Source organism: Athene cunicularia, assembly GCF_003259725.1.
Source record: "Athene cunicularia isolate RWA chromosome 2 unlocalized genomic scaffold, athCun1 chr2_part1, whole genome shotgun sequence".
Lineage (NCBI taxonomy): Eukaryota > Metazoa > Chordata > Aves > Strigiformes > Strigidae > Athene > Athene cunicularia.
The window spans coordinates 128314591-128341923 of record NW_020799095.1 but is presented as its reverse complement, the minus strand read 5'-3'; the positions used below and the strand labels follow the sequence as shown (position 1 = coordinate 128341923).

At 41.2% G+C, this 27333-nt stretch overlaps 1 protein-coding gene across 1 annotated transcript; it reads left to right on the top strand.

Moving 5' to 3' along the window:
- The first annotated feature begins 1241 nt into the window (after positions 1–1241).
- CDH17 (cadherin 17) lies at positions 1242–26966 on the top strand. Its single transcript, XM_026841794.1, has 17 exons — positions 1242–1286; positions 4051–4149; positions 4781–4918; positions 6331–6469; positions 7698–7856; positions 8521–8720; positions 10452–10583; positions 11426–11576; positions 12271–12486; positions 13653–13729; positions 15170–15361; positions 16586–16830; positions 18677–18807; positions 19999–20235; positions 22159–22275; positions 22382–22498; positions 26857–26966. Exons 1-17 carry the CDS (start codon positions 1242–1244, stop codon positions 26964–26966), a joined length of 2505 nt encoding a protein of 834 aa, XP_026697595.1.
- Positions 26967–27333: the final 367 nt, after the last annotated feature.

The following is a 27333-nucleotide window of genomic DNA, read 5'->3' as shown; positions in this document are numbered from 1 at the left end:
CCAGGCAGCTACATGGAGTTCACCTTCAGCCCTCGTTTCCCGACAAATTTAATGATTTTGCTGATTACTTCTAGTTTCAAATGAGTGTCATTTTATTGTCTTCCAGCACCCATGCAGCTAGATCCAACCCAAGGAAAGATCCCAAAAATTTCAAAGATTGTAATTCTGAATGTAATAAGACCCTGTTCAGAATGGGATTTACAAGATAAGGTCCTGTGGCACATCCTAAAATGAGCGCTGGAAAGAACAGCGGTGTGTGTGGGCAGCAGTTTTTGTAGTTACAGGTCCCCTTTTTGGTCAGCTACTGAGGAAAGAGAAGGAGGGTGGAAAAAAGGTATGATGGAAAGCCCAAGCAGGAAGGCATCTGGAGGGAACTGTGACTCCACACTGTCTCCTTCTCCTTGGGAGCCTCCACGGGACTGAGCCATGGTGGCTGAAGGATACCTGTAGGTGTGAGCCACATAATATGGAGCACCACTGAAGAGGGCAGCACCGTACACCTGCTTCACCTTTCTCCAGAAATGGCCTCATACTTTTTATTAAAATATAGAAGTAGTGAGAAAGCAGGATTTCATTTTTGAGGAACCTGTCTAGTTTCCAGGAGGATGTAACACAAGCCTTGGCGGCATGTTCTCACCATTTTTTTGAAATTCGAGGCAGGCAGTGTTCTTTGGAGTTGGAAATTTCATCTCCAGTAACTATGTTGTTTTAAGGGGTGCAGACACCTCAGCTTTCTCTGCCTCTGCAAGCTACACTGAACAGGGTTTTTTTTTGTAGCTGGAAGACAGAGGCCTCAGGACAGTCCCTGCAAGACCTTCATCTTCTTGTGGTTCTAGTGTTTCCTGTGAACCTGTCGTTGCTTTCAGTAAAGCAGAAATGAAAATGGGGCTTGCATGACATAGAATCATTGCAACGGTGAGGTTGCATGGCTTGAAGTTTTGCTCCAGTTTCAACCTCTGACAGCTATTTGAGGCTCTCACAACATGTGGCACCTCCTGCACCACTGGGGACAGACCTGATGGGCAAGACCTTCCTGGCCAGCTCAGGGACACCAGCGATCTCGCCTCCCACGGGCAGAGCTGTGTCTGGTCCTTCAGAGCTCACTCCTTGGCTGCTCTCTTCCTACAGCTTCAGGAAAGCTTATCTGTCACCTTTATTCACAAATAGATTGGGAAAATGCTATGGGGTTAATGTGAATATCACCTCTTCTTTGCAGCAGCTGAAGCAAAGTGTATTCCAGTATGTTTAAGCTGTGTGGACTTCAATTTCTTCTCGTCATTCACTCGGTGAGTTACAGATTTTTCCTGTGTTTATCTGGGAGCAAATGGCAAAGGTTGCCAGTGAGCCTCTGACCTCAAACCCATGGGGTGTCCTGGTCTGCAGGTCGGACCGGCAGCCTGTGCCAGCAGAGTGGCTGTAATTCTGGGTGTGGGACTATGGCCCTGCCATGTGTGTGACCCCATGGCCAAAAGTCAAGAAGACATGTCAATCATTAGGAAAAAAACTTTAAAAAGCCCAAAAGACCTAAAAACCTATTTTGCATCTTGTACTTCCTCCTTAGATATTACTTTTTCAAATAAGTGGATTTTGTGCTAAGAAAGATTTAAAAATATTGTAACAAATCTCCAAACAGTGAAGACATCTGCATCGTGTTTTGTATTATAATCCATACATGTGATGAAATCTTAAATGCGTTGTAAGACATATAATGGCACATAGTTTAAACCGTGCATATTAATTATTTATCATTGTTATCCTGTCTATGTGAATCCTTTTTCAGAGGATTTTATGGAACCGATATATATTAATTATGCTATTTATGGACCTCATCTATTAAATTAAATAGATTTACTGATTTTTATAAAGGCTATAGTGGTGGCTTTTATTTTACAATTGAAATTATCCAAATAGGTTTAAAAATGAGTCAAATTCAAGTCCATTAAAAAATGCTTCAGAACACGGAGACCCTGAGGGGTGAGGCTGATGTGCAGTAGTGAGCACCTCCTTTTCCCCTCCTATTTCAAAAGCTGCTGCCCATGGCACTGCCAATCCTCAGACGTTACAGCTGTCTTCAAAAGGGAATGCCAGCAGGATACAGGCCAAGGAGAAAACCCTGTTTCCCTTTCAGGCCCCTGAGCAGTGATTCATGCTGCAGACATACGTTTGGAAATATTTATGATCCACATAAAGTAATTTTAATTGACAGGAAGAGATATCTCTTACTCGCTTCCCAGACTGCACTTTGAACCCATTGGGTTTTACAGCATCAGCCTTTGTTCCTCCACGGCAAGGAACATGACCAAGCAAATCCCTTCCACAAAATGACCCTGGGAAAAACCTCCAGGAGCCAGGTTGTGCCCACCAGTGTGACACAAGAACAGCTGTGGCAGGTCAGATCCAGGGTCCTGCTATCTTGTCCCTGGCAAAAGCCATCAGTCACCATTTAAGAAAAACATTAAAGGCTAGCTATAAAGTATTCTTTCCTGGTATGCGTACCTATTACATGGCTTTTCTTTATATTTTTCCAGTGTCACCACTGTTCACTAGCATCCCTCCCTCTCTTTCCCCAGCTCTCACAATTTTCTAGTTTTCCTGTTTACAAAAAGAGTCACAAACCCTTGTAGGCAAGGAAGGCAGCATCCCAGGCTATTATTAAGCAGAATCTGCCGTTACTCAGACACCACTTGTGACACACACAGAGCAGTGCTTTAGGGTAAATTGCGCTGAACTTAGCTATGTTTTTGTCATAGGAAGAATTGAGTTTTCCCTTGGTAATATGTAGACTGTGCTTTTCTGTGAGAGGCCAAATAGCTGTCCCAGCAGCAATAGGACCAAATCCAGGGGAAAAGTCATGCAGTAGAGAACATACACTCCTGGAGCCTGACTCCACAAAATGATAGACAGGGTGGCAATGGCACTCCAAATCCATAAATCCAAATAAAATATTTTTTATTCTGAAAGAAAGGGAGTTTTACCTGTGTAACCAAATGATGGAGCCCTAATTCTGGCAGGCAGCTCCTCAGTGTTGACAAGACCATGGTGACAAGGAGAGAAGAGAAAGCATTCAGGGGAGTTTGGTCTTGCCTTTAGAGAAACAGGTAGATTATTTTAACTGTAGGCTGAATTCTCTTGTGTGAAAGGACTGCTCTTGGAAGCTGATTTTTGCTTTGGTTTTTTTTTTTTGTTTGAAAGCAAGAACAGCCCCAAGCTATTAGGGAAGGAGTGTGTGCGGAGGTTTTGGGGCACTAGGGAGGGGTTAACAGTTATAAAACTCATGTAAAAATAATTTTTTAAATTGCCAGAAAAAACATTGTGTGAAGACATTGCCAGCCATTAGGAAGAAAACATAGGCGGAGACAGATTTACATGGCATTTTTGCCATAACGTATAAGCTAAAGATCAGCCGGACATGCTTGCTCTGGCTGTGGTTTGCACTCACATGCAACTGATGTGAAGGCACAATGCTCAAGTGGCTTGCCCAGATGGCTGTGGTGCTGAGTGTGGTGTGGTAGGGGACCTGGGGAGGTCCACCTTTTTCCCTTACAAAAAAGGTTTTGATTTATTGAGGAAATTGCAAGGGGTGCAGCCTCAATTCCTCCCCATTCCCAGGTGTGGCGTTGGGGCTCCTGATGTGCTTGTGGCCACAGGACTATGAGTCTCCTGGATGGAATGTGACTGGTACTGCCTGGACACAGAAGTGATCCAGAAATGCTTTTGTGAATTTCCTCTTGCTCTCAGTCTACATTCAGCTCTTCGGTGCTTCTGTTTGCTCTTGAAAGTAGATCAAATCTCATTTATTTATGTAGTGGTTAGAAAAGGGCAGGACCCAAATGTTTGTTTCTAAATTAACTAATAAATAACACTGCTTTTAAAAATGGATCTGCACTAAACAACTCAGAGATATTCAGGGCAAACCAGCAAGAATCTCCTCCATTATACTACAATAAGATAACTCGCAAGAGGCTCAATGATGGAGAGCTGCTGTTTGTTTGTGGTGACAGCAGACATCTCTCAGCTGCTTTCCTTCATCCCTTTCTCTATCTCTCATAGGCTATGTGCCAGAATTTGGGGGACCTGCATGTAACTGGGCCTCTGAAGGACATGAATTTCTCTATTCCAGAAGGAGGGGCAGTGCGCTTCATTTACCAGGTATCCACTTTGGTCAAAACCCCCACAGTTAGCACACCCTGGCCTCACGGGCCGTGTGGTCATTCTGTGCTGTCATCTGGTCCCCTGAGAGGATCTGAAATTAACTTTGACTTCCTCTATCTGGGAATTCAAGAGTCTACATGCAAAAAGCAGAAGACAACCCCTTCTCTCAAATACATTTTAAGAGAATACCCTCAGACGGGGTTTAATAAAGTCAGCATTCCTAGAGAATGGGTTTCCATGTTTGTGTCATCATTTTCCTTCAGCTCTGCGGCTTTCTTCCCAAAGCCGTAACCACAGAAGGACAGATCCAGCTCCCCGGCAAATGGAGGATGTGTGTCATTTTTTTCCATTCTCGTGCTCAGACAAAGCCCTGTCCTAAGCAGACATTTGCTTTGGAAAGAAATCACAGTTGGGATTTCCTGCAGCATTCAGGAAACAATGTGAAAACTCCTCTGTTGAGGATCAGAAAAGAGCAGTTTTGTTTGAGCAGACTCTTGGAATATCATTCCTCCAGCCAAACACACTGTTGGCAGTAGATTTTAAAAGACACAAAAGCATGAAATTATTTTAATTATGGTGAAAATACTGAAAAAGGATGATTTTCCCTCTGATTTTTTCCCCATTCTAGTTCACATCCGAGCCACCTGCTGTGAGTTTCAGAGCGACTGGTGAAAAAGATGGAATAATTGACATTGTGCCGAGGACAGGAATTCTGTTTCTCAATGGGTCTCTAGACTGGGAGACCAAAGCAGTGCACAGGCTGCAGGTAAAAAATGAATGAAAAATAGAACTGGAGGATTATTCACATTCACCCTTTTTTGGTAAACTTGAAATTAATGGAAAACTGTTAAACTTTCAAATTCTTTATTTTTGTCTATCTTTACAGACAGCTTTTTCCTTTTTAATATTGAGCTTTGCTGAAAGACACATGGGTTTATAGTTCTGAAAGACTTTGCACAGGAAAATGCTCCTTAGCACAGGAAGATTATGTTGAGAAAACAAAAATTACCCTGTTGCCAACACCAGTCTCCTAATATGAGGAGGACACTTGACCAGAAGTGAAATCTGGCCCCATGAATGAGATTTGCTTGTTATCCCTGAAGACTGATAGTATGAATTCCATGGTTGGAATGGGAAAATAAACAATTGTAATCTATTTAGGAAGATTATAATCTATTTAATAACAAATGCTGTAAGTAAATGACATTTAGACACAGAGGCACAGATCTAACCTCTGTGAGGTAGCAGCAGAAACCTGTTTGGCGGATGTTGGAAGCTATTAGAGGAAAAAACATTGTATACTTGTCCTGCTATTCTCCTCTTTTCATAGGGATCTCATCATAAACACTGTTGGGAATGGGACAGCGAGTAGGCGATCTTTTGGTCTCAGTATAGCCTTGTGCTCTTATTCTGTGTCAAAAATGGTATTGTCTTTTTCTGAGGCACTAGCAACTGAGAAGAAGATGTTATGTTCTCAGCTCTAAAGCACCTTTGGATTGAAATTAGAGAGGACAGTTTTCTAGCCCCAGAAGTTACTAACCCTAAACATGGGAATCCTTTGCAGACAAGAAGTGATGACATAGGTGAAAAATGATACTTGGTTAGGCATAAAAAATCATGATTTGATCTATTATGTGCAAACAAAATAAAGTCTGACAGACATATACTTGGTGCTTTAAAGGCAAAGAAGGTCAAAAAACATGAAGCCAAATTGGAACAAAAATGTAATCAGAACAAGAATTGTTTTCTTTAAAACACTTAGATCAGCTTATTTTTCTGATTGATATTTACAATAGCACACTTGAGTCTGCTATATCATGTTGGGTTTTCTCCTTATTCTTTAGGAAAGTATCTATTTCAATTTAAAGAAAAGCATGAAATCTAAGCTGTGCAAGAATACAAGTAGTCTGCTGAGACTGAAAGTGAGAAATTGCCCTCTGAAAAGTGTCATCAGTAGCAGGAGTAGGTTGTTTTGTTTTCTTGGCATTATATACTCTGGTGAATTACTGTCAGTGAGCTGCTGTGATAAATTTGTCTTTGATGGAGCCACCCAGTGATGGCTTTCACCAGGTTTGAGTCACAGTAAGAATGACTTGGCATTTGATGTCTTGATGTTCATTTATGTCTTCTATCTACATGAAAATATTTCTTTGCTCTTCCTTCTTTTCCCAAATTGAGGTGGAAAGTCTGGATGAAAAGGGAAACACAGTGAAAGGTCCATACACTGTTACAATATATGTGGAGGATATCAATGACAACCCACCAGAATTTGACCAGATAATGTACACTGGAGTAGTGAGGCAGAACTCCCGTCCAGGTAATCATCACAATAATTAAATATCATAGTTAATAGGAAGCTAGGCATATTAGATAAACAGGAAGATAAAGTGAGTGCTATACTTCAACAAGCTGAAAAAAAGATCAGTTTTCCTTCCCACAGGACTATACAAAATAAGGATGCGAGCCTGTATAATATAATGAAAGAGCAAAGAGATGACCAATATGTGGTGTAAAGAGATGAGTGTAATCAGAAACATTTCATAGTACTTATTGCTTTACAAGTGTCATTTAACAAGCAAATATTGCTGCTCTCTCCATTGCACTGAAAAAAATGCCTATGCTAGAAGGAGATTAAAGTTTAAATGTTCCCAAAGACTATACAGAAAGACAATGCTAAGAATAAGTAAGTCTTTGCACATCAGTGAAATAAAATGTCAGTGTAGTTATGGAGTATGTATTTACTGTGATTGATGCTTCCTAGAACATGGACTGGACCTTAGTATTTAGGAGAGAGTCCTTGATTATGGATTACAGTGATCCAGTCCAGAAATCAGGAAAGTATTGAAGAGCAGTTCGAGACCTATATTTTGGAAATTAATCAAAAGGCTCAACTAGATATTATCACTGTGACTATGAACTCAGGGATAAACTTTCACTAAAGAATATGCCTATACAGTTCCATGAGGTCAGAAAACCATTCTGTGATATTTTACTATGTTCTTCAACTTCATCCAAGTCAAAAAGATTTTAAAAGTTGCGTTGGTGATCAAAAGGCAAAAATTCACATATGTTACCAAGCATTTCCTTTTTTTTTTTTTTTTTTTTTTTTTTTTTTTTCACTCTATGATTGTTCCTTTCATTATAACTGTGTCACAGCTGTAGGGCATTTTTCTCAAGGTGCTTTGCATTGAAGTGTTTTGCATAAGGACTGCAAAGTGATCTTAAAGAGAGATACCGATGAATTACATTCTGGGTGCAGGCACTCTTGGGTGGTAGATAAATCTCTGATTTAGCTCTGTCACTTTCTTCATCAACTGGTCTTCACACCTATTGTGGTCCTACTAAGCAGGTGGAGGAGGTGCCTGTGGGGTGGTACCCAGGCAATGTAACCTCCACAGACAGGCATGGTTTACCATGAGAAATGCACTGTGAAACAATGGCGGGTCCCCATAAGGTGCTTTCCTGGCTTGAGAGCTCTGCTCAAACGGACTATGTGTTGAGGTTTCAGTCTCTTCTTAACACTGTTTATTCTCTAATCTGAACAGGCAAGCCCTTCATGTACATCCACGCCACTGACCGTGATGATCCTACAACTCCCCATGCACAGCTGACATACAGCATTCTCCATCATTTTCCCAACCCTTACAAAGAAATGCTTTTCCAGATCGACAATGTAACTGGAGCAATCTCACCAAGTAAGATGGGTACGTAAAAAGACTCTTGTTTGCAAAAAGCAAGCATGAGTTCCTAGGTGTACATCGGAACCAAACAGCAACACAGCTTTGATGTTAAATTCTGAATAAATGTAGTCAGTGGGACATACTCCACTGAGGCCCTGGCTTTGGGGAACTTTGTGTCTACTGAATTCAAGGGAAGTTAGCAGAAATGGAGACTGAGATCTAAAAGTACATTGAGAAGAGAGGTAGATCCTCTGGCCCTTGTGAATACGCTGAGTCATGTCTTTGGGTTAATTCTCTTCCTTGAAATCTAGAAACCCAAAAGCAGTAACAAGAAAAATGCAGAGAAAACTCAACTGGCCACAGGATCCCAAATAAACTCCAATGATTTAACAACCCTGTTTCTTCTGCTGGACTGAGCAAGTGTCTAACTGGAGTGAGGGCTGTTCAGTGATGCATCTGCACAGCATGAGGCCACAGCACAGAGGTCTCATATGATTATGTCCACATGATGCTGTGATATATCGTTAAGAGAAACCAGAGGAAACAGATTGCTGAGATTTGGCACAGAGGCCCGTCTAAGGAGTGAGCCTGGAGCAGATGAAGAAGTATAGTGCATGTAGGAGGCAATGGGGAAATGAACTTTCACAGCCTCTGCTTCATTTCACTTGACTCTTTGCTCTGTCTCTAGGCTCTTATTACTTAGATCCTCAAAAGCAGGACACCTTCACACTTGTCGTCACCGTGAAGGATATGGCAGGAATGACAGCGAATGCTTTCACCAGCAGTGCCGATGTGATCATCACTGTGAAGGAGAGCCTGTGGAAAGCTCCCCCCACCATCCGTATCCAAGAAAACTCAACCCAGGTCTACCCTGTCAACATCAGCCAGGTATGCCCTTGGCCACAAGCTCTGCACCTCTCCTTGGTGCCACAGAGTCATTTTCTCTCAGCTAACCGTGAAGGTGTCCCCACTGCATTCAACACCAGGATCTTCAGAAGGACTTTGGCACCTCCCGGTTGTTTTTTATATGGTATCCTTTAGAAATGATCTTTAGTGCAGGTCTCATTAACTTATTGTTAGTATGAAAGTTAATGGTTTGAAAGTGATTGAGATATAACTAATACAAACATGAGAGTGGCTGGACTTTGCCCTTCAGTTCGGAGAGGCTATTAGCACCACCTCTGTGTGAGATTATCTCATAGATAGAGGAAACATTTGGAGAATATTGTTACAGTGTAATGACTGGAAGAAATAATGGTGCTTTACAAGGCTATTTCACAAAACGTGAAGAGAAAGCTTTTGAGACGCCCCAAGGGATCTCCCAGACATATATGGCGGTTGGGTGCCTCTGCAGAGGTACCGCTCTTTCTGTCTCTATGGGTTTCTTTTAGCACTTCCAGACTTATTTAACCCCACGTGCCCTCCAGGCTTTGAGCAAACCAAGAGCTAAAGTGTTGAAGCTTATTTTGAGGTTGGCTTCTTCCATCTGCAGAAAAGCCTGGCAGGAGACCAGCTCCACTGCAGCCCTGGTGGGGACAGTCCCCCCGCACTCAGGGGCATCTGCAGTTTTGTGTAACGCAGCACGCCTGCTGTATCTAAAGTACTAGGAAGGACTGAAACGCCCTCCTTCAGCATCCTGGATTCCCACAGTATTCCTCTTTTCACAGTTCAAACACAAAATATTTTGCCAATAGACGCAGACTGATAGCAATATATATATATATCAGTAAATATTAACTAACAGGCCAGCAGCCTCTCAGAAATGTTTGACTTTGAAAAATGCCTTGGCACTCACCCCCCCAGTGCTGTCATCCCTTCAGTATGGCAGGATTCCTTAGATCCTGTTTGCAAGAGTAACTGACTCAGTGCTATTCCGACTGGCTTCAGTGAAAGCTGGAGGAAGTCCAGAGTGAAAACAGGTGGAAGAAAAACTAACATGCAATGGTGATCCTGTTCCGGGGTCACGTGGAAATAAATATCATGTGGCAGCCAATGACATGTGGATTCTACTTAGGGGAAAATTAAATGCAGTTGCTGCTATATATTGTCAAACATGAACAATAATACTGACTCCATTAATCTGGCAGTCTGTTTGCTGCATTTCTTTTTAAATCTGAAGCACCTCACTAAAGAGCCTTCATCACAGACTTTGATGCATGCAAAGAGCATACACACACATATGGGCAGATAGGTACTGAATATTTGTTTTGTCATTCCACATCGCTGAATTAGATCAACCAAAACAATAGGCAGGAATAGACAATGTAAAGAGATGGAATAAATTAGTGTCAAGACACTCAAATACATATAATACTTTCTTATGTATCACCGTTTAGCTCCATATCCCAAAAGTCTCTCATAAAAAGGTAAGTGTTTTAGCACATCTGAACAGCTGGAGAAGCTTGGAGTGAAATGGCTTCACCACAACAATTCAGACAGCAGAGGTGGATTATCAGTCTGATTTTCTGCAGTTCATTTCAAGAGCCTGCCAAACTGTTAATTTTCTGGTTTATGAAGCTAAAAAGAATGCAATCTTTTGTTTGTGCTCCAGAAACAATCCCTGTTAAATTTCAGTCTACCCTTCTGACTTCATATCCTGACCTATTTTTGTGTTTTTAGGTGCACTCAAATGAGCCAGATGTAATTTATGACATTTTTGAAAAAGAAAAGCAGTCCAGGCTCCCATTTTCTATTGATCAGAGTGGGGTTATTTATGTGACCGAACCACTGGACAGGGAAAAAAAAGATACTGTAAGTAAACACATAAAACATCACTGATGGGAGAGACCACAGCAGGAAGCTGATTATTGGTGTGGGAGAAAGAAACCTCACTAAAAAGGACAGAGGGAAAAAAAAAAAGCTTTGTTTCTTGCCATTTCAGTTTGGAAATGACTTGGTAGATATGAAAGCACATTCATCTACTACACTGTAAACAGCCTTCAGTTTGGTACCCTACAACTTTTCTCCGCAGGTCTGGCAGTAGCAATCACTGCCCACAGCATATGTACTATGTGCAACATGGACCAGCCACGGCTGGATTGTAGGTGCATGAGCAAGATGTGGACAATGGCATTTGTGGAGGACAGGAGATATGGATGTTTCAGATCTACTCCAGATCCCAGGGGCCTCAAGCATCTCTCCACAGCAAAAGTGGAATTTAACTTGCAGTTGCAACCATAAAGTTACCCTGAAGTTCCCCATGTGGGAGTCTTTTAGACAGAAAGCCCTCTGGCCACTCTTGTTCTTGGACAGAATAGGCCAGAGATCAGATATGCTGGAGGAAGCCTAACTCTGTATGTGGCAGATGAATTTGCAAAGGGACAAAAATTAGACATTCCTGGTTTTCTTGAATTTTTGCAAGAGCAATTTCATGGAGCAGTGAAGTATTAAGGACTTCTAAATTCTGTCGAGAACTCAGACCTTAGACACTAAGGGGTGATGGAAGAGTTCTGAATTAAACAAAGTGAAAATACTGAATAAACATATAAGAGGTTATTTAATCTGTCTGTAACACTCACATAATTACATATTTAAATGCAAAATTTTTTTACAGTGGTCATTCAACATAACTAATCTCAATATTCTTATTGCAGTATGCTTTCTTCGTGGTCACAAAAGATAACACAGGAGAACTGGTGGACAAGCCTTTGCACATTCATATTATTGTGGAAGACATTAATGACAATCCCCCTGTGTGCCAGCAAGCCGTCACTGTAATTGAAGTACAAGAAAATGAAGGTGCAGGTAAGAATGCAGCTTCTACCAATGTATACACATCATTCTAATCCCGTTACTGTTTACAGCTGGGTGCAAATAAAGCTATAAATTCTGATCATAAAGAGTAAAATGTAGCTCTCCTAGAGAAATGTTTTCCTGTGCAAATAGCCCTGTTGTTTTCAATAATTCATGTGGAAAGGATTTCAGTAACCTGAGGAGAGCCCCAAGACCCCTACTTAAAAAAATACTGTTCCATTTAAAATATAAAATCACATTTTTCCCACAACCACAGTTTTGGACAACTGCTTAAAATGTAGAAAGACCCCTTTTATTACTGATACAAGAAATACTGCTCTAAAAGTGGCATGAGACATTTTTGCTCATAATATAATGGCTTTGACTTCAATGGCACATTTCTGAAATCTGTCCCTAAGTCTTCACGTCAGTTATTTGGTTTCAAGGCTGAAGTGTATGCTGTTACAGTCACTTCTTCTGATCAAAACATGTAGCCCAGTCCTCGTAGAAGACCCAAAGCCCAAAATAGCTAAAGGAAAATCTCCCAGAAGTCAAATGATAGTGTCCACTGCAGTGTTTTCCATGCAGTTGTATTTTTATTACCTCTCTACTCTTTGCATTGGTATCACTGTTGTCAGTGTGTACCTCTGTGGAGGAATAGGATCGCTGCATTACCTGACTGACTCTGCTCTCTCCTCTGCCACAGGTAGTAATATTGGCACCCTGATTGCTACAGACATGGATGAGGAGAACACCCTCAACTCTCGTCTGCGGTTCAAAATTGAAAGTCAGGTTCCACCTGTTCCTGCAAGTAATCTGTTCTTTATTCAGCAAGACACTGGGATTTTGCAGTTAACTAGCCGTTCATTAAACAAGCGTATTGCATCCAACTATTCCCTGAAGGTGCTGGTGTCAGATGGAGGTATGTAAATGCCTGCTGCTATACATCAGAGTAATTTTGTTCACGGTGGCATCCCCTGTGCTCAGTATCCAAGGAATAAGAGAAGACCTGGACAGGCAGCAGCACTGAGAGCTAGCTTGCTCTGATGTGGTACTGCCTTGTTTTTGAGCTGCAGGGAGGTTATTCATGATTCATAATGCAAGTATGGAAGGAAACCAGCTCTAGGGTAAAGTGTGGATAAGTTGGTAAGCTTGTTAACAAGTACTCCAGTAAGAGATTTCCTTCCATAGGAGAAAAAAATATGAAGATCTCATGATTGTGGCTTTCCCACGAAAACTTTCAAAGGGACTCACTGAAAAAAACCCAAGAAATTAAACACAGCTGCTTAGAGAGTCCCGATAATGTATTTTAAAAGATGAAGAGCTGAAATTAATCTTCAGAAAGAATCTTGTCCATTATGTAACTTCCCAGGAGTCCTTTGTGGCTCATTGAATGGAAGGGAAATCAGATTCCATACTAAAGCTTAAAGCTTTGTGCTGGAGTCCTTATAGTCAGGCAAAACTTTTGAATGGAGAAAGTAGCATCTAGAGAAAGAAGTGTGACATGTCTGTAAATGAAATAGCATCACTTAGGCAGATTATATGAAAACCTTACAGAGGCAGAAGCTGGTGATTTGTTTTGGATGCTTATTTGATTTCCATCTGAACAGTTCTGTTTAGAATATTCCTTAAATGTAATCTCATGAAGCATGTCCGTAAAACACTAAAATCCAGCTGAATACCACATGACCAGACAGAGTAGGCTTTTAAAATCACAAACTCCCAGTGCTATGGGTGCCCCTGCTCAGGTAGCATTTAGATTTACACAGATCTGAGGTTTAAGTCTGATTGTAACAAAAATGATGGCCCACCAAGAGGACAAGGTAGCATAACAACCTGGGGCTTACTTTTTGACATGCTGAAACAGGATGGGACAATTCTGAAGAAAGTGGGAAGATGAATAGTGGGATAGAGAGTGAGGTTGACAGTAGCTAAGAGATATTGTAGATCAAGTGCTTCCTACAACAGCAAGATTTTGCTTGGATTGGGCAATTTGGCAGTGCTCACTTTTACTCACGGTGAACCCTTTTGGAGGAAAGTTATTTTTGACAGAAAGGTTGCTGTGACGTTTGTTCTCTTTCCATGCAGTATTCCAAACAATCTGTGATGTGCAAGTACATGTCATCGACATCAATGATCAGATTCCCATCTTTGAAAAATCAGATGTGAGTATTTTTAACACCGTTTTTGATGTCCCAATAACTTTTGACAAATGTTTGAGCATATGTTCAATGTCTATAGAATGTCAGTGGGAAACTAACCATTTACAGAACAAGTAACAGAGCAATCCACTAGTGAAAATAAAGGCAAGGTATTCTGCAAAGCCTGCATATAAGCTCTATTCTAGACAGTGAACAGTGGGACTGACTCATAGTTAATTCTGGAATATAAGGTAATTTCCTCAGTGGAAAACTTTGTGTACGGAAAGAAACTATTCTATTAAAGCAGTTTATTACAGAAATGTAAGTTCTGGAGGGAAAGGGGCTTAAAAATTAATTAAAATAGCTAAATGGAAAAAAGTTAACATCTCCCAAGTTCCCTTCCAAACACAATATTAAGGTATTCAGAAAAGCCAGAAGGCAAATGGAAACCAAAAGCCCTATTTGCTTTACCCAGAAATAGTGGTCCAGTAATCCATGCCCAATCACATACCTGCTGGCCCTTGGTTCCAGAAAGGGTGTCAGGCTCTTGCCCTTTCCTCTGGTGGAGGTTCTGGCATCTGGCAGAGACCCGTAGAGCTTCTGTGACTTCTGCCTGCCAGCCCAAGCCTCCCTGCAGACACTGCAGTGGCTGAAATGTTTACATTTAAGGTGTCTAAGCTTGTAGGCAATGTGGGCTGTGGGCTCAGGAAATCTGTGTGGCCCATCAAGTGTAGGTGTCCTCTTGGGGAAGCTATATTGGGTTCTGGGCTTTGCTGACTGCATTGCCCAGCTCCTGGTTGATGATAATGGGAGCTTAGACACATGCAGACTAGACGCCGACATTGCAGACTGTTGACATTCTCACCTCAGGGTCTTGGTCCAAGACCTGATCTTGAGATGAGTCTGCTGGGTCAGGGCACACATCAAAGAGTAAATGGAGCTGGTCTGTTGATGTGGCAATGGCCTGTGCTGCATGGAGCAATGAAATATTTAACAGTCAGTGGCTAGGGTGCTCACTGGGTGCAAAAGAGCTGTATTGTCCCTATTGCTGTGAGCATTGCATGAACATGGAGTGGTTTCAACAGAGGAGGTAAAGATTTGGGACTGTTGCTATACTCACAGCTTACTTGCTGACAGAGATCTCATCACCCTTGATGAATGTCTAGCTTAAAATAGGGATATAGCAATCTGCAGAGGCTCTAGTGCCCATCTTGCAGCTCTGGATTCCCCTGGGCAGTGAGGTAGCTCACCTGTACTGCTGCAGGGCACTTCACTAATGCTTTTTAGATCTCTCTAACCTGGTTATATCTCTGCTGTGAAGTACACCCACTACTTCTGTTCCTCACACAGATGCTGTGGGTTAAAATACATCTGTGCTTGTGGGTCACAAGGTTGTTGTAGCCCGCAAGTTTTTATCTGCAGATGGTGCTTGGTGTGTCATGTTTCAATGGTCTCTCTCCCCAGTACCACAATGTGACTGTTGCAGAAAGTCTGCCAGTAGGAACAGTGATATTAGAAATTCAAGCTACTGATGGAGACGAACCTGGCACAGGGAGCTCCTACATCATTTACCAAATGAAGGAAGGAGATCCGAACAACACATTCATCATAGTCACAGATTCTGAAACAAACCGAGGGTTCGTCAAGACTAACAAGGTGAACAGATGGGTTTATTCTTCTCCTTTATATATATATCTATCATAAACCGTAACTGCTCTGGTGATTTGCAGGAGAAGGGGGGGTTGGCTGGTGGTGGGGTGAGGACACCCTCAACATGACGCAGTCTGCAGGAAGCCCGCTCTCGGGCTGAGGGGCTGTGTCTGTGCAGTGCTCAGGCACACCTATCCTGCCTTTGCTGTCCCCTACACATCCACCACCACCAGCAGCTCACTCTGCTGGCTCTGTTGCTGGACCCTTCTCCAGTAGAGCAGGCTCTGGCTGATGAAGTAGGTCTTTATGCATCATAAAGAAAAAAAAAAACCTGTAGTATTTTAGTGATTTTGCAACAGTGTTTCTGGAAAAAGAGAAAGCCAACTAAATGCTTCCATGGTCTGTGGTCATGGTGGTGGGCCATGGGACAGGTCCTCCTCCCTGCTGGTGCTCTGGGCTGTTGGTGGATTTTGCAATGGGAGGTGACAAGTGACACCAACATGTCTCAGTGTCAGGATGGAGAGGCAGTTCCTGCTGAGGTAAACATTAACTGTGACAAATCTAAGGCCAGTGTATGCTGCAGTGAGTGATACATCCCGTATGTTGAATGCTGCAGATAGGAATATAAAGAAGTTTCCGCTCCATCTATGAATTTCAATAGCAAAAGTGATCTCCCTTTGAAATTAGCCTTCTCGAAGGCACTTGAACTACAGGTCCAGAAAGCCTATTACTCATTTTCCAAGGGGTGACATATTGTTTGCATCCAGTTCACCTGTCACCAGCTGGGCCAAGGGCAGGCAGATGCAGCATTTGGTGGACCATCTTCAGGCTCAACCTCAGCGTCATTTTTTCCCAAGGAGGCAATTGTGAGAAAATACATGGTGTAACAACTCTCATGTGACTTTTGTCACCCAGAGGTCACCCAAGACCTTCTCGTATAGAGCTATAAATATTATTTCTGTAAACAGGATATAGTTATTAAACTTAGTCAGGCAGGTGGCAACGTTATTAGGAATTGCAGTTACTGAGGAAGCCTCCAAACAGACATATGGTTTCATTTAAATTGACTGTTCCCAGTGTCATTTTGTTCCTGACAGCTCTTCCTTATTTCTCCTGTTTCTGTGATGCAATCTCCTCCTTGAGAAGAGGGGGACTTTGTGGTTTTCCATGGGAACTCCCCACGGTAGTGGGGCCATTGCTTAAAGGATGTTTTTCTTCTAATTTATCCAGGCTCTTGATTTTGAAGCAACTCCAGTGTACAACCTGGTGATCAGCGCCACAAACCCCGAACCATTGGTGCTAGGTGTGCAGTACAACTCAAGCTCCCTTACCTTGTTTAAAGTTTTCGTAACAAATGTGGACGAGCCACCTGTTTTCCACAAGACGGTTTACAAAGGAGAAGTGTTTGAAGACATTCCTGTTAATACCCTGGTCATGACAGTGGAGGCCTATGATCCCGAGGGGGATACTGTACGGTAAAAAAGAGTGACCATGGTTTATTTATTGAATTTAGAAGTTAGAAAATTGCTCTAAAAGAGATACAAGGAAAACACACCCAATATTTGCCATGCAGGAAGAGACATTTTTACAAAAGTCTTGTCTCCTAGTAGAAGGTGGAGGTGTGGTGATGTGGTGGCCGCTGATTCACCTGCAGCAGACTGCTGGGCAGCGCTTTTCTAATTGGTTTTCTCTCTGTGCTGTGACAAGCATCAGCCAGTGGGGCCCTTGAACGAGGAAACTAAAAGGGAAGGGCAACACATGTCTCCAGGAAAAATGCAGAGATGGTCTGACAATAACAGGGTTTCCATATACATAATGCCTTAAACAAATGAAAGGGACACATATGGCATACCCCTAGGAGCCAGTAGAACAGTAGTTGCTTTTCATGTCACACAGAAAACCACACAGGGCTTTTTCTCCACCAAAATACACAACTTGTAGTGAAGCTCAAGTCTATAACTGACAATTTGTTTTCTTTTCCAACTGCAAAGACAGTATGTCTGCTTCCACCGCAGGTGCAAAGCTCTGTGCAAGACAGCTCCTATGCTTGTGAGTGGGATGCAAAACTCCAAACTGGCTCATTTGGTGGCCCAATGTCATGTTCTACGATCAAGCCACTTTGAGTCTCTGTCAGCTCACGGATCTATGCACAGCACTGTGTTGCATGGTGTAAATGTACCTTACACAATAGTCTCAGAAAAATTATTTGTGTCTCTTTCTGTACAACTCCCAGCTGGGATGTTGAACTGATCAACCCAGAACCAACAGTCCTTGAAATTTAACTAAAAATCAGAAAAACATCAAGTAGTTAATTGAATTGAAGAATATTATTGTTAGGCCTCCCATGGATTTTTATTCCCAGAGGTTTCTCATCTGGCTTTCTACTTTGCCCTAATTTTGGGGAATTTAGCATGTTTGGCCTTCTGTCAAACTGGTTTGAAAGCGAGCCACATAGTCCAGAAGCTCTGGGGAATGATGACAGAGGCAGATGGCAGGAATTAATATATACATAAACCACATTTCTGCTAAAAAATAGGTTAAAGGACATGAAATAAAAAGTATAAAAAGTAAAATATGTACAAGCATGTCAGCATGCTGCTTTTAATGCAAAGGGTACTTAAAGAGCCATAGCATTGAATGAGGTCGGGTCTCATCTAGTCAAGCAAATGCTTGTGCTTTAACTGTGTCATATATTCGTGGTTAAATTTGTATAAGTAAATGCCCAAAGACCTTGGGTTTTTTAAACAATAATGTAATGGCAATTATGTGGTGATATTTAAAGCACTCTCTGTTCCAAGGCTGCTGCAATGGTAATTACAGGTTGCCCCAGACTGGCAGCAGATAACTGCTGTAGTCCGCCTTGGGATCCCAGCCTCTTGTTGATCCAAAAAAGGGTTCCTGGCTGCACTGCTCCCTCTGCCCCCCAGCCTTTGTCTTATGCACCCATCAAAACCGAGGTGTGGGAGATGTGATGGGAAGATTGGGGTATGAGGATTGGCACAGAGCACATTTTTGGACAAAAAGCTCATGAATACTCCAGGTTTCCCAGTTAGGAGGAAGGCAGATTTGCAGTACACAGGCTGGAGGAATAGTGGTGTTCCCACAGTTATGCTCTCACTCTTGTTCTCAAAGATTTTGGCCTCCCTTCCTCTGTCTCTCCCGGTTGGCTGTCGTATAGGGACTCGTTCCAAGAACCCTCTGAGTACAACTGTAATCAAGCCACCTGCCAAAGAATCAATAAAGGAGTATTTGCTTTGTCAGCATTTTTTCCTGATTTGGAATAGTATATGTGATTTTTTTTTCCCCTATTTCTTTCCAAAGATACTCCTTAAAAGGTGACGTGAGGAAATGGCTGAGGATTGATTCAGCCACTGGACAGATATACACTGCTTCAACTTTGGATCGAGAACAAGAAGAAATGTACACAGTTGAGGTTGTTGCATCAGAGCTAAGTAAGTGATGAAACAACTGCATACACACACAGGGGAATTCCCTGCCTTTACCGCTTTATGAGGAACTATCATACTTCCCATGACTAAACCCATGACAACTACAGAAACCTGTATATATACTTCCTTAGAAGTATATATTTCTTAAGAATTTAACTTTCTTAAAATAAATCTTGATGTTGTAGATAATGAGGATTAAAATAGCTTTCATGAAGTTAGCTATCATATGCTGTTATATTTGCTTGAGCCACACGGCATATAGAGGTTAGAATTTCTGCATTGTTTTCAGCATCAACATTTTCTGCCACTTTTTTCCTCTATAGCTATAAAGATTTTAGTCTGTCTTGTAGGTATGTTTAGGCTTCCTGAAAACAAACCTGCAGAGTAATTTGCAACCTTGTGAAGAATTTCATTTTATTATGAATTAAACTAATATGCTAGTTAGTCTGAAATATATCAGGGCTCCTAGTTCCAGCCATTAGAATCTTTCAAATAGTCCACCTGAGATTTCATTACATGATTTACATTTAGTAGGGGTTCAAAACTCTGGACTATACCTGATTGATTGAATAAGGTATAAATCTAGATTTCCCTTATTAAACACAGATAAACAATAATGCTGGCTACTGTTTTGGGGGCTATGGGTAAAGATGCAGTTCCTGTATGTCAGAAAAAGGGAGTGCTTCCTCGAGCACTGAGATGGAGTGGGGCTGTTCCTGCAGGAACTGGCTGGAGAAATGACAGAGCTCTTAAAGCTCCTTTTGGGCCCCTTGTCTTGACCCCAAGGCAGAATATTGACTTGTATTTCCTGTATACAGAAGAGAGATGTGAAACTTAAGGAGTTTCATGCTTAAAAGGGTGCTCCAATGAGCACTGGTCACCTTGGATGTGACCACTTACCAGATATGATGGATGTGACCGCTTACTAGATATATGGTCTATCTGCCTGCTTTCACTTGCTAGTGTTCTGCAGCTAGCAAGAGTTGGGGGTAAATACACGATATTTTTAAAAAGTGGTGGCAACTACCACAAGTCCCTCAGGACCTCCTGGGACCTTGCCCCTGCAACCTGCAGACAGAATACCACCTCCTACTGCCTGCCTGATGGCGTACCTGTACAATAGGTGCAAATGCTACAGCCCAGCATGTAAGACCAAGATATGCATGTAACTTTGCTTTCTTTTAAACTCTACAGATAATGCAGCTCAGAAATCCAAAGCAACCTTCATACTACACTTAAGTGATGTGAATGACAACCCTCCCCTGTTAGCTATGGATTATCCTCCTTTCTTCTGTCATCCGCTCAGTGGAGGAGAAAGAGCTTTCATTCAAGCTGATGATGCTGATGAACAGTTGTGGTATTCAACATTTACTTTTTCTCTTGCGGATGATGTGAATACAAGAAATAATTGGGAAATCACAAAAGCCAATGGTAAGTTAATAAAGCTATTCTTATAATTATATTTGACTCTCTAAGTACTCTAGGAAATACAAGGAAATATTGAATTCCTTTTCAATCCTACTGTTGAATATCCAGTATTCCATGTAGAAAAGAATTAGGTTCTTGAGAAATTACATGCATTTTGTCATGTATTTATTTGAACACCTAAGCCATTAATTATTTTTTTTCGAGATGACATCTAGTATGTTATAAGCTAAAATTTCACTAGTACTTACGAGAGAAGAAACATATAAGAATAAAATGTATCATGTGTTTAATGAATAAAATCACTTCTGCTAAAGAAATAGAGCAGTTTGTAAATTGTCTATTTCTGCCATTTCATGTGCAAGGGGAAATTGTGGCTCACAAACCAGCTGGAGGTCTTTGAAGGGGGTCAGTAAGCTCATCAATAAGTGCTTAATCAACAGAGCTTTGTCTGAATTCCTAAAAGACCTTTGATGAAATGTCCCACTAGAGAAAGCTGGGTGGCTACAATCTGAAAGGGACAAGTCTTGAAAGGATAAGTAATAAGTAAAAATTCAGGAGCTGGAGTAAATGGTCAGCTCTTTCAGTGAAGGGAGTTAATGTGTGGTTTTCCAAAGACCCTGTGTAGTTCAATAAATATGGGTGTGCAATGAGGACGCAAAGGTTTTATTATACATTATACAGTGTTATTTGAGTAGGAACCAAGTGTGAAGAATTCCAGAACAACCTTGCAAGGCTGAGTTGGTTGAGCAATAAAATGGCACATTCAGATGAACCCTGGACTCTGTGATTAACATTTAAAATCATGGGTGCTGAGCTGTCCCTTATGAGTCAGGAGTGAGACCTGTAAGCAGTTCCATGAAAACGTGAGATCAAATTATCAGTAGTGTTCAGAAAAGCAGATCAAATATTGGAAATTACTAGGAAAAGACCAGAGAAGAAATCAGAGAACATGATTGTGCCCCTGTATAAATCCATGATTTGTTCAAATATTGAACTCCAGTCTTCCCATCTCCAGAAAGATGCAGTAGAACTGGGAACCGGTTCAGGGTGACAAGGATAATTAGAGTTATGGAGTAGCCTGATATAAGAAAGTTTATGAAAGCAGCAAAGTAACTTACTACTTTTTAGCTTGGAAGAGAGTAGAGAAAAAAAATACAATAGAGATCTATAAAATCATGTATGCTATGGTCAGGGTGGCCAGAGGTTCATTGTTTGCCCTCTCGTCCAGTACACAAAGCTGGAACCCTCAAATGAAGCTTATCGAAGTTATTTCCTGTGCAGATAGGAGGAGGAGATAGTTGACTGTAGATTTTGTTGTCACAGTGTTGTTTATGTAGAAAGTTTCTACTAGTTCAAAGCAAGAAATTACATCTTGCTCCAGAAGTCCCTGAGCTGAAAATGGTTGAAGGCTGGGAGAGAATGAAGAGAAATTAAGATATATGCTTGCTTGCTTATTGTAATCTCCACTTATTCTAGAGACAAGATACTAACATCGATAGACATTTGGTCTAATCTCAACTGCTGTTATAGTCTTACTTTCCCAAGTTTTAAAGAGTCTTAGATGAGATGGTGTAAGTGTGCTAGAAGGATGGTCTGTCCTACTAAGTTATCTTGGGAACAATTTAAGTTGGTTATGGCTTCTATGAGTATGGGGGGTTACTCTTGGTTTAGATGTGATACTGTCAATGTAGCACTACCCAAGATCAGATTTGGCCTGCTGTAGAAAATAGGAAGGAAATTCTCTGACCATATTATGCTGTGGGCCAGAACTAGGCATTTAGATGTATGCAAATGAATGAGACCTGGGAAGACAGGAACTGCCATCATCTGCAAAGGAGGCTTTAAAAAGAGTATTTTCAGTTGGTATGAATGTTGAACTAAATTTATTTCTTGTGCTGACATGAATGTTCCATTTCCTACTTACAGCTACTCATGCTTACCTCTCTCCGAAACATGTTAACTTCGAAGAGAAGGTATATAATGTTCCAGTAATAATTAATGATAATGGAAAACCACCTTTGGAAAGAAAAGTGAATCTTGAAGGTATACTGTGCCCATAACAATTCATTTCAAGACAACAGTTACATTTATGAATAATCAAACCGGACTACTAAACTTCTCATTAACCTCATGGCATTTCTTTTTGCAGTAAACATCTGCAAGTGTTCAAGTGAAAAGTCGTGTTTTATCGAAGTACAGCGTGAGCACTCCTGGCCAAGCACTGGCCAGGCAATTGGGATTCTGTTAGGGGTCCTGCTCATCATTGGTAAGTCACTTTTTCTTGGTTTATATGAAGCCAGGTCTATGAGAAATGATGGTGCTACTGCATTTCTGACACTGATTCACTTGTTGGGTGAAGAGATGTCATGAACGTTGCAGAAGAAGCAAAAGAGGGAAGATCTCATGGTTGTGTATCATGATTACATATCATGATTGCTGCAAAGTTATAAGTTTTTGGTCATAGGAGTAGCTTTCTTTGGCCTATGCTTCTGCATCAATGTGCAATGGCACAGCAAGCAGCTATGACAGAAGAAAACGCTGTAGTTGTAGCATTTCATTATTACCTACTGCCTTTTACCTGTCAGAGAAGGCATTGGAGCCTTGTCCTGCGCTTCCAGATTATAGATAAAATAATGAAGTATCCAGGGATGTCACGCTTACAATGTTTGTACCCATAGCTTACAACTATGATTTTATTCACCTATTTCAGCTTTGTAGATTTCCATTTTTCATATGGAGAATTGCTTTGAGCTGTGGGAAACCGGCATTTTCATGAACAAAGTAGAGTTATACTGTTAACCGGTAGTGTACAGTATTGTGTTCACATAGGCATGAGCAGATGCAACTTCAATAAGTAGCTTAAAACTTTTTCTAAAACAAGAAAAAATATTTTAAAGAATAGAATAGAATAGAATAGAATAGAATAGAATAGAATAGAATAGAATAGAATAGAATAGAATAGAATAGAATAGAATAGAATAGAATAGAATAGAATAGAATAGAATAGAATAATTTCAGATGGAAGGAACCTATAATGACCATCTATCCAACTGCCTGACAAATTCAGGGCTGACCAAAAGTTAAAGCATGTTGTTAAGGGCATTGTCCAAATGCCTCTTAAACACCGACAGACTTGGGGCATCAACCACCTCTCTAGGAAGTCTGTTTGAATGTTTGACCACCCTTAAAGAAATGCTTCCTTCTGTCCAGTCTAAACCTCCCCTGGTGCAGCCTTGAACCATTCCCATGTGTCCTGTCCCTGGATACCAGGGAGATCAGCACCTCCCTCTCTGCTTCCTCTCCTCAGGAAGTTTGAGAGAGCAATGAGGTTGCCCCTAAGACTCCTTTTCTCCAAACTAAACAAGTCCAAAGTCCTCAGCTGCTTCTCGTAGGACACGGCTTCCAGCCTATTCACCAGCTTTGTTGCCCTCCTCTGGATGAATTCAAGGACCTTCACATCTTTCTTAAATTGTGGGGCCCAGAGCTGCACACAGTGCTCAAGGTGAGGTCACACCAGTGCTTGAATACAGAGGGATAGTTACCTCTTTTGACTGGCTGGTTATGCCGTGTCTGATGCACCCCAGGATGCAGTTTGCCCTCTTGCCTGCCAGAGCACACTGCTGACTCTTATTGAGCCTGCTGTCAACCAACACCCCAGATCCCTTTCTGCAGGGCTGCTCTCTGGCCACTCCTCCCCCAATTTATACCGTGTTACTTCATCCTAGGTGCAGAATCCAGCATTTTGACTTGCTAAATTTAATCCCATTTATCATTGCCCAATGTTCAAATCTATTTAGAACCCTCTGCAAGGCTCTTAAGAAAGTCAACAGCACCTCCCAGTTTGGTATCATCAGCAAACTTGCTAATTCTGCATTCAACAACTCCTTCATCCATATAATTGATAAATATATTGAACAGAAATACCCCCAGAATTGAGCCCCGAGGAACACAACTGGTGGCAGGTCACCGGTCAGATGTAGCCCCATTCACTACAACCCTTTGAGCTCTGCCCTTCAGACAATTCTTCACCCAGTGCACTGTGAACACACTCATCCCACAGTTGGATAACTTGTCCAGAAGGATGCTGTAAGTGACAGTATCAAAAAAGCCTTACTAAAATCCAGAAAAACTACATTCACCACCTTCCCTTCATCCATGAGGTGAGTGACCTTATCATAGAAAAGTATCAAAGTAGTTAAACAGGACTTTTCCTTTGTGAACCCGTATTGACAGAGCCTGATGATTGCATTATTCTTTAAATGCCTTTCAGTAGTACCCAGTATAATCTTGTCCATAATTTTTCCAGGAACTGATGTTAGACTAACATGTCTGAGGCTCCCTGGGTCTCCCCTCATGCCCTTTTTGTCGATTGGAATAACACTGGCTAGCTTCCAGTCAGCAGGAACCTCCCCAGACTTCCACGACCTTTGATAGATGGTCCTGCCATAACATCCTTTAGCTCCTTCAGTATTCTCTTTATCAGTGTAAGTGCAGAAGTAGTCAGGATGACTGTTGATGGGATCCAGTCCCCTAGGAAGCAAAGAGCAAGAATAATTCAGTGCTCAATTCTGTGTGATTTTTGAATATGATGGTCACAAGAGAAAGACTGGGAAACTGTGACTCAGCTGTAGAGAGGGGAGGGAGTGTGAAAGACCCATGGAGAAAATCAAAGGAATTAAATACATTACAGACCTCATATTCAAAAGAGTTGGATTAAATTAGAGGATAAAAGGGAAAAAAATCCAAGAACTTGTGTAAGTGAGCATTACTTCAATTCTAAAAGAAGAGAAAATGAGCCTCCAAAACCAAGTTCAGTACCTAAAAAGACAAAACCAAAGCTCTCTGTTGATTTTCTTTTGTAATGCATAAACCCCTAAAGCAGAAAGTACCGATGCGTATGTGATGCATATGTATTTGTCTTTTGAAGATAAAAAAAAATAATAATTTAAAGAACTTAAAATGGAAGAAACCATACTTAGACCATACAATTGACAGAGAAACCCCTCAAACTGCATCTTTATAATCTCTGTTCGTGCTGTCACATCACTTATTTCTGCACAATGCCTTAGTCTGATCCCTCAGTATAGTGCTGCATTTAAGTGAAAATTACACTGGATAACTGACTAGAGATGTTTTCTTTACAAGAGAGCTGGTCAGCTTCAGGGAGCACAGTAAGAGTTGCTACTGCTTTATCACTTAAAAAAACCCAAAAAACCCAGCGTATTTAACTCATACAGGATTTTTAAAAGAATTCCTGAATTCTTTTAAATATGTAGGTTTTTTTCAATAGCATTTTTTTTTTTCACTGTAGAGGCAAAATCAGATGATAGCCTCTCAGGTGGATTTAACAAGGATCAGAGATGGGCAGGGAAAAAACAATGAGAAGTATCTAAAGACTTTATGAAACCTGGATTACAAAAATTGAGTTTAGCCTCGAAAGTGAGAAGATATGACCATAAAAACAGCCATCTCTTGGGCATCTGTCTGGCACCAGAATGAATTCCCACATGAGCTAAGGACTGTCACAGACCTGAGCACCTTTTGTTCCAAGAGCAAGGATCCTCTTAGTCTTACTTTCTTTGAAAGAAACGCAGAGCATAGACACTGGGAAAAAAAATGCAACAAAATGAAAAATACACCCCAACCCCTCAACCAATCCGTTCTGATGGGAGAAACTCTTTCACTAAGACAAACTGTCTCTTGGAAGGTATTTCTCCCACTGAGAAGAGAGTGGGAGAATAAATACCATGTGGCAGATACTAGGCATGTTCCTTGATTAACTACTCAGATAACACAAATATGAATATAAATTGAGAACAACTACAGAACAGATATTCTGAGCAATGAATGGGGCAAGGAGAGTAGCTGAGCACTCCCATATATTCAGTAAAGAAAAAAAGATGTTGTAAATGATAGATAATCTAGTGCTGATAAAGAGGAAATAAATTTACAGTGTAACAAGCTCATAATAATTTTAAAAGACCAAACATACATATATATATATACACATATAATATGCATATTTGATGTGTATATATACATATATATGTATATATGTTTATGAAGACATCTAGACACCTTGGATTGGATATGACATGTGATGATAAAGGCATAAGCACTTCTAATCCAGGCCAGAAGAAAATCTCAGTCATTCTCAGCCATAGGTGCACAAATCTCTGGGGTCCATCAGCTGTTTCTAACAGAAACCAAGGAGTTCCCAAACAAAAATTTTGCTATCAGGAGTTCTACCTTTGCTCTGACGGAATTGCCATTCCATTGGGAAAAAAAAAAACAAACGGGGACTACAATTCAAGACAAACATGGCAAATCACTGCTTAAAGGGAGGGGAGCTAAAAAATACACTTTTGCTACCTGGTCAGATCCTAGAGGAGAAGTTCTCCTTTGAGGGAAATCTGAGCCCTGAGGCATCTGATCCTGCTGACCAGTGCCTCAAATCCCTGAATATGCTGTTGGCCCAGTATTGCATGGTCATTCCCCAAAGCTGTTTGCTTCTGCCTCAAGAGGTAAAGCAATATGGATATTATGGTGTGGACATCAGATCCTTTGCTGAAATACCTTTTCAGAAAATGTTCCCTTTACTGATGAGTACTCTCTGTTTTTCAGGTTTCATTATAGGAGGTGTGTTTTTTCACATGAAATACAAACAGAAAAATGAAAAGAAGAGCCATCAGAGAGATGTAAAGGATAAGTCTGAACTCAATAGACTGGCTTAATGACTGTTTCATTAAGAGACAAAAATGCCCTTTGGGTTGGGAAGGAGTGAGCTTTGCAGCTCCCAAAGCTCAGAAGTGGGCCTCACAAACTGAGGATACAAACATGCAAAATCAGGCTTCCAGGGCTTTGTCTTCACTTTTGCAGGTAATACTATTCAGTTACAAAACGAAAAATATACCTGCACTTCAGCAGCAGCCATTAATAAGAATGTTGACTTTGACTGAAATGTTAACTCATGACGACACCAAATGCCGAGCTCCTGCAAGGATCAATACAGGGACCAGCCTTCTTTGGCAGCTGAAGAAAATATGGACTTTCCACAGGACCATATTTTATCTAATTGCACATCTTTGGCTCTTCTCATCT

What these genes read in the sequence shown, in the direction of transcription:
- CDH17 (XM_026841794.1), top strand. Translation starts at nt 1,242, where the DNA reads ATGTTTAAGCTGTGTGGACTTCAATTTCTTCTCGTCATTCACTCG. An exon ending in GGTTCGTCAAGACTAACAAG is followed by an intron (nt 15,362 to 16,585) that starts GTGAACAGATGG and finishes TAATTTATCCAG; the next exon opens with GCTCTTGATTTTGAAGCAAC. An exon ending in AAGAAAAGTGAATCTTGAAG is followed by an intron (nt 22,276 to 22,381) that starts GTATACTGTGCC and finishes TTCTTTTTGCAG; the next exon opens with TAAACATCTGCAAGTGTTCA.